Genomic DNA, 11,897 nt, shown 5'->3' with positions numbered 1-11,897 from the left:
TTTGGATTGTTATAGCGGTGAGATGTTGCTCCTCGTGTATTTTCAATTGGGCACGGTGGAGAAGGTTACGTAATCGCCCTTTGGTCGGCCATGTAGAATGTAGCTTAGCTTTAAAGAATGACTATAACTGTTCTGATTGACACGGTTCTCCAGCTAAAATACTGTCACCCACAGTGGCCCACATAATCCAAGTAGTAATCCATGATGTAATGTTTGTTGCCTTTATAATTATTCCTCAGTTTTATGATATGGCGCAGTCTCAGACTTCCAGATAAATAAATACAATAAAATTAATCGTTTTTCTAAATCCTTTAAAATAAACTACGACATTTGGACATTTGTTTTTAAAAAAAATGCTTTTCATCAAATGAGTTTAAAAAAATGGTGTAAATTAAAAAAGCATCTTGCGCACTGCTGCATCTTGCGCACTGCTGTATTGTTACCACGCGCACGCGTTGTCAATGGCTATTACCCGTTAGCTACTTCGTACAGTTGTATATCACTGTAAATATCTTTATTGTTGTTATCGTTGGTGTTTCCACTCGTAATTCCAAAAGTTATTTGAGTGTTTGTTTTAACGGTAGCTTTAACGGTAGCTTTGACTCGCCTGGGACTTGTTGTGGAACCAAGAGCAATGCTGTATATGGCCAGCAGTGTTAGCTTTTTGTTAGCGAAATAATACTTTTGGTTGGAAGTCGGCATCAGAATTCAGTGGACCCTGTACCATGAAATGTGTCTGCGTGAAGTATTAAACACCAGTCAGTCTTCCGTTAACATATTTTCCCATTCTTTTTAAGGTTTTGATCTGGGTTGCGTCAGGCCTAGGGCTTTTCGTTTTGGTCATGTCGTAAGAAATTAGTTCTCTCAGACAGTCCATCTCACTGAGAGAAGTTTCATCTGGGCAAAATACATTATTTTTAATGTCAAACCAAGCTTCAAAATACGCGTTGGTGGTGAATAATAACTAAAAATTAGTGTTCTGACATTCAGTGGCTTCGCTACATCACTCTGGATGGCAAGTGATTAATCTTCCTCTGCAAGCTCTTAAAGAGGAAATACTAATAATTAACTACTTGTATGGTTGACTGATAAGTGTGTGATTTATCAACCGTTGTAGAATGGGCCTCTGAAGAGATTGAATTGCTATCTTGCTTGAGTGTTGAAAAGTTCCTCAGCTCATGACAAACGGTGTATCGATTGAACCCCAAAGAGTTTCATCGAATCGCTTTCGCATCGGCAGTTTGGGTCTTTTTGTTGCAGTAAGGGAACCTCCTTCTTTACGAGGACAGAGCTTTTGGAGCTTTTAACGATGGCTTTCCTGGCGTCTTCCTTGCTGGACGTTCACACGTACTCCTGGCAGACCTTCTCCTTTAGTCTCTCGCGTGGAGTATTTATGACAACCAGAGCTCTCTTTTGCTCTTTTTTTTTGTTATTGTTATTTTATTCTTTTTGGTTTCCATCACCTGGCTTCTGAAGAACCCGTTTGGCGAACCAGAGAGATGGTAGAACCTGCACTGCTCTTACGAAAGACTTAGACACAGAGTCGATAGAGGACGCAGACCAAGAGACACATGAACGGGGACACAGCGGTTTGTTGAGCGAACAGCACGGTAAAAGCATGTCCCGGCTACCTTTCCAGCCCCTTTTCTCTGTGTTATAGGCGGAATGGCAGAGAACCCCAAGGACACAACTGACTGTGGATGAACTGACTCACGGAGGAGGGGAGCTGTGTGGCAGGTATAATGTTCTTTAATATATTTAATATTATATTCTTTAATATGTATTATAATTTCATATCTTTCCCATCTAAAATGTGCCTCTCACTCATAACCATTTGTCTCTAATTAGTTTAAACTCCTTTTGTTAAGCTGACCTAAATGTTATTTTTCCTAAAGCAACAATTTGTTGTTTTTCTTTCTCATTCTGTGCATCATTTTTATGATAGCTTTTCTTATATAAATAAATGGTAGCATTTCATAATGTGCAACATAGAACATGCAAGGCTTTATCTAAAGTACCAATTCACCATCCTGTGAATTGCAGTATGGTAGACAAGGCTGGGCTTACAACTGCTAATGCTGAGAACCAGCTCCTAGCCTTTTCCTCTCTGTGGGCTAAAACAGGTGGCATGAGCCTCACCTCTCACCACATCACCTCATGAATCAGACCCAAGTGTTAAACAAATCATAATAATGTTTAAGAGTGCTGCATGTCTTTCACGTTTTACCCTGCAATGTAAAAGCTAGATTCTAGCAGTATCTTCACGGAGTGAGCCCTTGTCTCGGCTCTGAGGGCTATGGCGGGATGTTTGCATTACCTTGACCGCCCACCCCAGATTAGAACATGTAAACCACACAGACTGCACAGACATGCCTCTTTTTTATTCATTTATTTTTATTGTCATTTTGTTTCTGCATTTTTAAAAACTTTAAAGATAGAGAGGCACACTCAGACAGACAGACAGACACTGCAGTCAGACTGAACCAGGCACAAAGGAAGGACAGGTACAGGAACGGGAGCGTGCGTTGTCAAGCCGGGCTGTTGCCAGAACGACACATATCAAAGCTAACGGTGGAGGCCTTCTGGGAGATGCTGTCAATGGTCCTGACTACTGCTCTGTTTTCGTTGTTGGACACAGACTCATGGTGTACCGCACAGCCGTACACGGTGCCCTTCTCCCAGTCCTCAATGCTGACAGACAGCTGGCTGTACGCAGAGTATAGACTATCCATTTCAACCGCCTTGCTGGTCTGGAACTTTGGTCTATCCATGGACACGTCGTCGGCAAACCAAGAGAATAGCACCTCCTTGGGGTAGAATCCTTTAGCGTAGCAGACCAGGGTCACTTTTCTGGTGCTAGCCCTTTCGGTTGGGATCATTATAAACACGGTGGGGCGCTGCATCTCACGTCCTGAAAATATGCGATGCTGGTTATGACTTTGGTTAAACTCAGTGCTTACAGCACTGCTGTGAAGGGCGCACAAGATCAAAGCCTGAGGCAAAGAATCAACAACACCTGTCTCCGTACAAGGGAAAGTTTCACATGTCTGATTATTGTGAGCAAGGCCCTTAACCCCACTTTGCTCCAGGGGGGAATTTGTCTCCTGCTTAGTCTAATCAACTATAAGTCGCTTTGGATAAAAGCGTCAGCTAAATAACAAATTATTATTATTATTATTATTATTATTATTATTATTGTTGTTGTTGTTGTTATTGTTAACTGCAAGTGTGTTTGCATTGCACTGAATTCAGTTACGGTGCAATTAATTACTGTGTATATTCCCCTGTGTTTTGTGAAATCATAAACCTATATTTTACTTTGGGGCATCAAAGAAACCCTTTCACCGTCACCATTTCCTACATAAATGTGTATTATTCTTTTGCGTTGTGTCGTATAAAGATATAATCCATTATCAGATTAATCTACAAGGCCCAAGTCCTTATCTTTATTAGCACTTGAAACTGATTCTTAGCAATTAAAACTGTGCTGCCCTCTAACGGTCTTTCAGTGCACTTGTCCCCGGTTATGGGTATGCACTTTGCACTTTGTTGTACGTCACTGGATAAGAGCGTCTGCCAGATGCCTTTAACGTAATGTAATGAAGAGTAGGTTTTTTGTAATGTTTCAACTCTGTTTTCTAGAACCCTAGAACTAAACGTGCCAGTAGTGAATCCTGCATCGGCATTAGAATGTTCAGTTCAGAACATCCTAATCACATATTTCTGACCTTATTCCTTACAGGCTTAAAATACTTGATGAAACTACAATACTACAATGAGCTACAATGTGGGGTACCATCACTGATTTGTGGACAGAATCAAAAGACTAGGGTATCGAAACAATGGGGGGGGGGGGTCATGTTATGAAAGCCAGAAACACAACAGACAAATAAACTAGATAAAACGTGATCATAATATATATATATATGTTTTTTTTTCTTCTTTTGATCAAGTTGGAGCCCGGAGGAGGAACTTACCGATATCTCGACTGTAGGGCGTGGAAATTGGAGGTCCGGAACAATCGTGCATCACTATGCATGTGTACTTTGTTCCATTGGCCCAGTCGTCTTTCTTGGCCAGGAGCGTTACGATTCGGGAATTTCCCACAACTTTGCTGTCGGACACGAGGACCGTGCCATCTCCATTTCGCCACTCAACATCGCTGACGACTCCCAATTCCCCGGTGATTTGGCATTTCAGCTCCACCCGGCCATGCAGGAACAGCTCCGTGGTGGATGGTTCGGGGATTGTCACCTGAACGGGAATTCCTCCACAATCTGTGGAGCAGGTATACAAAATGTGAGAAGGCAATTTGTCACCACCTGTCTTGAGTTTGGCAAAACTACTGATCTGCACACAGAGAGAGCAGTGGGAATGTGAGAATGACATGCAGTACCATAAGGAATGAAAGCAGTTGCCAAAAGGCCAAGGGCCATTGTGCAGCCATGTGAAGCCATCATAGCCGCTACACGCTTATCCAGAGTGACGTGTGTACTTTGGGGTTAATTTTATGTAAAAGGAACACTGCAAATAGAGGAAAAACCCAGTGCAATAGACAGACAGATAGATAGACAGACAGGCGGATAGTCAGGTAGACAGACAGATGGATAGATTGATAGATAGACAGAGATAGACAGACAGACAGATGGATATTCAGACATACAGATTGATAGACAAACAGAGACATAGATAGTAAGAGAGACAGACGATTAGTCAGATTGAAAGATAGACGGATTGATAGACAGAGGCACAGTCAGGTAGACAGGCAGGTAGATAGATTGATAGATAGACAGAGATAGACAGACAGATATGTAGATAGACACTTTAAACGTACCGCTAGAGGGATTTTTGTAAATGGCCGTCCTTACGAAGTCTCCGCCTGGGTGTTTAATTGCACAGGAGACGTTGTCTCCAGATTTCCACTGATTTTCAGAAAGATGCAGAAAGCTGGAGACGCTGTAGTTTCCGCTAATTTCCACCACGGGCAGGGTTGTGATGTCACCAGTCAACACCTTGCCATTCTTGCTCCATGTAAAAGTGAGTTCCTTGGGAAAAAATTCGCTGGCAAAGCAGGCAAAGGAAGCGGTCTTGTTGTGCTTTAGCTGGTCCTCAGTCGGGATCATTAGATAAAGAGCGGCGGACTTGATTACGACTGAAAAACAAACACAAGCACGTGTATAGATGTGTGCAGACACCGCCGAAACACGGACACAAGCACAAGCATATAAATGTGGAAGCAAAAAAACCGTAACGCTTGTACGGAAAGGAAACTCGATACGTCTCAGTTATGATGGCACGTGTGGTTTGGCTGCATTGCCCGACGTGGGACCCATTGGTAGATTCACACTCAAAAATGCTCAGTGCGAAATCAACACAGCGTGCATGCGCGCTTTAAAATGTTATGTCAAATTCTGTCCAAATGGGACTCAACGAAATGTGGTTTGGGCAGAACGGATCCTTAACATTTTAGTGCATAAAAACCGGACCGGTGGGGCCCTACAGTTGAGTCAGTGAAGATAATCACACCATTTCGTAAGTTACCTAAGTACTTTTGTGTCCTTTTTTTCGACCTAGATATGACACATTTTCTTTCCTTCTGAAGCACAGTAGCGCACTACTTGTGCTGAACAAGGGGTGGGGGGGAAACAGTATCCACACATCCAGGCCCGTATCTTTAACTTTCAATAACTCACTTAAAGCGGTTTAAATGCTAAATCCAAAAATACAGTAAGAATTCCTCACATCTGTTATTGAGAGTTAGAAGCAGACAGAGTACAGCTGTGAGTAATGTAACGGACTGCTGAGTGCAGCTACAGAGAAGGCAAGCAACGAACGGGCTTCGGTGTGTATATATGTGCAATGGACAGGAGCATATTTCAGTGTGCTCATCGATTTATCTTTTTTTGCATTCATTTTCTGAGCGACTTTAATAGTCCTTTTCTTTGGTGGGCACCTGCAGTAGTAGTCCGACCACAAGGTTAACATACGGGCACGATGTTGTGAAAGTTAAACCGTAATCAAATCCATGTTGCCGAAACTTCAGAATCCATTATAAGGCCATGGCCAGTACAATGACTGGGTTGGGTTCCGCTAACACTTCACATTGAGTTCACATGAGTTTCTTTTGAGCAGCACTAATATATTATTATTATTATTATTAGTAGTAGTAGTAGTAGTAGTAGTATGTTTTACCCCCAACCCAATCTGTACAATTAACATATGATACATATTTTTGTTGAATTCTTGTCTGGATTACATCACCATGGAAGCAGACAACAGCGTACATTTCTGTGGGAAGGGCACACTTTATCCCTGTATGATACTTATTTATATATAAGGCATACCCACAGAACCATACTTGCATGCGCGCGCGCACACACACACACACACACACACACACACACACACACACACACACACATTTTACGCAGCTTATTAAAGTATTGGAATCCATATGTTCTGACCTTATTGACTATCCATCCATCCATTATCTTAACCCGCTTATCCTGAACAGGGTCGCAGGAGCCTATCCCAGCATACATTAGGTGAAAGACAGGAATACACCCAGGACAGGTCGCCAGTCCATCGCAGGGCACACACACCATTCACTCATACCATTCACTCATACCATTCACTCATACCTATGGGCAATTTAGACTCTCCAATCAGCCTAACCTGCATGTCTTTGGACTGTGGGAGGAAACCGGAGTACCCGGAGGAAACCCACGCAGACACGGGGAGAACATGCAAACTCCGCACAGAGAGGCCCCGGCCGACGGGGATTCGAACCCAGGACCTCCTTGCTGTGAGGCGGCAGTGCTACCCACTGCACCATCCGTGCCGCCTGTACCACCAATTTGTCCACTAAAACGTTATTTTACCTACAAGATTTTTGCTTCGGAGAAAATACAACAATTTCAGTGAAAATAAGCAATAAACAATTTCAGTTCTCAAGCAACAGTGAAATCCAACAACACCGGAAATAAAGGAAATAAAGAAAACAAATGTCTGAGAAAAGGTCACCTACGTTTAGGCGGCTCGAGTTTTGCTGTCACAACGGCAGTTGGAGCTTCTTTAACACCTGAAGGAGAAGGAAAAGAAGAAGAAGAAGAAGAAGAAGAAGAAATTTAAGCGCATAAAAAGCAAACCGCCTATTGGGCATTTACATTACAGACCGATATTGTTTATTTTTTCATCGATTTATCTTTTTTTGCATTCATTTTCTGAGCGACTTTAATAGTCCTTTTCTTTGGTGGGCACCTGCAGTAGTAGTCCGACCACAAGGTTAACATACGGGCACGATGTTGTGAAAGTTAAACCGTAATCAAATCCATGTTGCCGAAACTTCAGAATCCATTATAAGGCCATGGCCAGTACAATGACTGGGTTGGGTTCCGCTAACACTTCACATTGAGTTCACATGAGTTTCTTTTGAGCAGCACTAATATATTATTATTATTATTATTAGTAGTAGTAGTAGTAGTAGTAGTATGTTTTACCCCCAACCCAATCTGTACAATTAACATATGATACATATTTTTGTTGAATTCTTGTCTGGATTACATCACCATGGAAGCAGACAACAGCGTACATTTCTGTGGGAAGGGCACACTTTATCCCTGTATGATACTTATTTATATATAAGGCATACCCACAGAACCATACTTGCATGCGCGCGCGCACACACACACACACACACACACACACACACACACACACACACACACACACACATTTTACGCAGCTTATTAAAGTATTGGAATCCATATGTTCTGACCTTATTGACTATCCATCCATCCATTATCTTAACCCGCTTATCCTGAACAGGGTCGCAGGAGCCTATCCCAGCATACATTAGGTGAAAGACAGGAATACACCCAGGACAGGTCGCCAGTCCATCGCAGGGCACACACACCATTCACTCATACCATTCACTCATACCATTCACTCATACCTATGGGCAATTTAGACTCTCCAATCAGCCTAACCTGCATGTCTTTGGACTGTGGGAGGAAACCGGAGTACCCGGAGGAAACCCACGCAGACACGGGGAGAACATGCAAACTCCGCACAGAGAGGCCCCGGCCGACGGGGATTCGAACCCAGGACCTCCTTGCTGTGAGGCGGCAGTGCTACCCACTGCACCATCCGTGCCGCCTGTACCACCAATTTGTCCACTAAAACGTTATTTTACCTACAAGATTTTTGCTTCGGAGAAAATACAACAATTTCAGTGAAAATAAGCAATAAACAATTTCAGTTCTCAAGCAACAGTGAAATCCAACAACACCGGAAATAAAGGAAATAAAGAAAACAAATGTCTGAGAAAAGGTCACCTACGTTTAGGCGGCTCGAGTTTTGCTGTCACAACGGCAGTTGGAGCTTCTTTAACACCTGAAGGAGAAGGAAAAGAAGAAGAAGAAGAAGAAGAAGAAGAAGAAGAAATTTAAGCGCATAAAAAGCAAACCGCCTATTGGGCATTTACATTACAGACCGATATTGTTTATTTTTTCTTTTCTTTTTTAGTTAAGGCAAAACAGGATATTCAACTGATGTTTTAGATATTTATTTAGACACATTGATATGTGTTATTAGGCTACTAAAAAAAAACGTTGAATACAGAGAATCCCCCATTTCTCTGTCATATACTGAACAGAGACACATTCTTTTTTTGTTCATGGTCTTAAGACATGTTAGCCTACTTCATTTCTGTTTAAAGTACATTCATAACAGTTTGATTTGTGTATTTCTTTTTCTTTTTCTTTTTTGGCGTACATGTAGTCCGATTGACCGTCATACATAAATTTGCAGTACTGAGACAATATAAATTCCACGCATGTGTGTTGGAACTGAGATTATAAGAGAGTAACTCTCAAGAAATCAGGTTACTAGATAACGATAGCTTCTACGCGCTTCACTGCTTCGTCCTAAAAATAACTTCACGAAGATCGGCCGTGGTGGTTCGTTTTCCCCCCGCAATCGAATGCATTGTCGTAATGATGAAATGCAATTTAAACTAAACGTGAACACCCGAACACCAGCCTTCACATATCCAAAGCCGACACAGGCCTACTGTACTGTACGCATAATTGTGTCATTCTGTCGAGGCTATATTCAAAGACTTGATCCTTAACGATTCCGCACTCTGTCCATAACATCTGTTATTAAACATGTTTTAATATGAGAACGATTTTGCCTGTCTCACGTCAGAAACAGTGACATTTTACATTCATCAGAACCCAGTCTCTTTCTATACCAAGTTGCAACATTTACAAATTTGCTTACAAACAAAGTTTCGAGTAGACAGTGATATTTTGTAAAGGGCGAAAGAAATTATAATACTTTCGCCACCACCCCTCCCTTTTCAAATTACAAAATAGCCTAACAGCTTTCATTTTAAAACTATAAGACAGATTACACATTTTAAAATTCTGAAATATTGAAGAAATCGAATGAATGTCATTTAAGTATGCAGATACTTTACTAACGTACAATAAAATAAGCCTGTAGGTAGCCCTATGTCAAAATAATACTTAGACCAAACTGACATACACCGGCAATACATTTTGAGAAATCTGCCTAGACCTTTCTTTAGTCGACGTAAACGTACAGAGCTTTCGTCTCACAACACTGTTATTACCCACAAATACGCGTTAGTAATGTGATCAGTTGTTGCACGATGCAAGGACAAAATCGCTGAAAAAAATAATAGCACCACATCTACCGAATAAAATTAAGGTAGCAGGTTACAAGTATTTATATTGAATATATAGCCTATTACACAATGCCTGATAGTTAACAAACATAAGTGCTGAACAGAAGCAATGATTCCGCCCAAATAAGTGCAGCCAGAAAAGTGTTCTCTTTATCTCAAAAATATAACGCGGACCAGTCAATCGGTGCATTATAGATACATGTATAGCTTTAATCTTACCAGATGACACGGTGACGGCGGTCCCTTTCCCCCAATAATCGAAAGCACCGTCGCAATGATACAATTCAACAGTTACTAAGTGCAAAAACATGTCTAACATCTGCTTAGTCTCAGCTGGAGGCAGCATGTGTCCGCATACTTTAAGCACTTTAATCCATAAGTAAATCTTGCTTAACGAAATAGTGTGTCTTCCACCGGAGACGGTCCACTTCTGAATGTTAATTAAAGTATATAAAGGAATTATACATTTGAAGAGCTGCCAGACGAACGTAACCTAACTCAGATCTGATTTGGATGACTTTAGTTCCCTCGAATTTACAAATCCTGCTGGCGGCATCATTTTAAGTTCAGTTAAGATTCCTTCATAATTCGCTGTAATTAGTTATTTTTTCACTGAATACCAAGACAAGTATATACCTTATTTCTGTTGCTTTCAAGGCGAATAAGCATGCCGCAAAACTTAACAAAATAGAGAGGAAGACTAGGATACACAACTCAAACAAACGAATATCCCATAGAAAAATGCCTATGCTTAAAAAAAACATTTTCTTTTCTGAAATGGGAGTCATCACAACCGCCTCCCGTCCCTTTGTTGGAGGTTGCAATGCCGCACAACTGAAAATGCATCCTTTTCGCTTAACATTTCAGAAACTGAAGTAAATTTGGAAATCGAGTGCAAATTAAAGTGGAGCGGGATTTAAACTATTTACCTGAACTCACAATCACCATCGTCCCTTTGCCACAGTAGTCGAAGTAGTAGTTCACAACTCGCTTTCTGGCAATTACATCGAACACAAACGTAGCATTGTGTTCGATGTAATGGCAACAACTAAATTATTTATATAATGAGGGTTGGTTTGCGCTTACCCGTCGATTGAATAGCCTACATCTGAAAAGTAACCCAACACAAGTAACCCAGCACGAAACAATTTTCCACACATGTGGATTTACTTACATCGGCTATACTGACAATTCACTGATTTCAGGTCTTCATTAAAAAACGACAGTTGTATTGTTACGTTATTCGATTCCTTCTGATTTGCAAAAAGAGGTTAACTTACCTGAGGTAACTGTGACTTGTGTGCCTTTCCCCCGGTAGTCGTAGGAGCCACCGGTGTCACGGTTAGCAGTCTGGCTAATGCTTCATACAAAAACCGTGGCAAACGATCGTTTAAAGTCTTTTTTAAATAATTAAGTTTTGCTTGGTTATGGAAACATCTCCTGCGCTATAGGGTAATTGCAAGAGAGTCGAAATGGCCATCGGCAGCCTAATAGTCTAGCTACCAAGTTCGGTGTTTATTAGATGGGCTATGCATATCTTAGATCTGCCTCTGTTTTGCCATGTAGCCAGGGACCCGTGTTTTGCTTTGTATAGTCACCGAATGTTGTTTTTCATCTTCTGTAATTTTGGATTTTTTCTGTAATTTATTTTTGAAGATAAAAGCATGCCGATGAATCGAATCTGAATATGCCGACAAAGTTAAAATACATAAACGAGCAGTCATGTTTTTAATGTCATGCCATTTTTTCCCCCCAATCTAAAGCAATTGTCCAGAGATGTGGATTGAGATGTAACTGTATGTGGATTTTCAAAATGGCAGTTGCACCATATTGGATCGCTTCTCATTGATAAAAAGTTTAACTTACCTGAGGTAACTGTGACTTTCGTGCATTTCCCCCAATAGTCGAAGTACTCATAGCTGTCACGGCTAATGTTTGGCTAATGTTTCATACAAAAACCGCGATAAAGCATCGCTTTTTAAAATAATTAGTTTGTGCTTGGAAGAAGAAACATCTCCTGTCTTAATTGCATGTTCACAACACTTTGGAGCAGCCTATGTATTGCAATTACAATTATCAATCTGCCAACATAATTCCCAGTTAATTTCCTCGCATTTGGAATGGCATATTTTCTATATAGGATAATTCTATTTTTTTTTAGACTAAAGCAACCAATATAATA

The 11,897-nt window shown here is 41.0% G+C and overlaps 1 gene segment (V, D, J or C); it reads right to left on the bottom strand.

The window, feature by feature from the left end:
• Positions 1 to 2,364: 2,364 nt before the first annotated feature.
• On the bottom strand, positions 2,365 to 11,622 carry LOC133113913 (Ig gamma chain C region-like). The segment is given in 7 exon segments: positions 2,365 to 2,911; positions 3,978 to 4,277; positions 4,835 to 5,152; positions 7,028 to 7,081; positions 8,341 to 8,394; positions 10,996 to 11,075; positions 11,582 to 11,622. Coding segments are annotated over 7 exon segments (1,215 nt in total).
• Positions 11,623 to 11,897: the final 275 nt, after the last annotated feature.

Source organism: Conger conger, chromosome 2, assembly GCF_963514075.1.
Source record: "Conger conger chromosome 2, fConCon1.1, whole genome shotgun sequence".
Classification (NCBI taxonomy): domain Eukaryota; kingdom Metazoa; phylum Chordata; class Actinopteri; order Anguilliformes; family Congridae; genus Conger; species Conger conger.
This window is presented reverse-complemented; position numbering and strand designations above follow the sequence as displayed.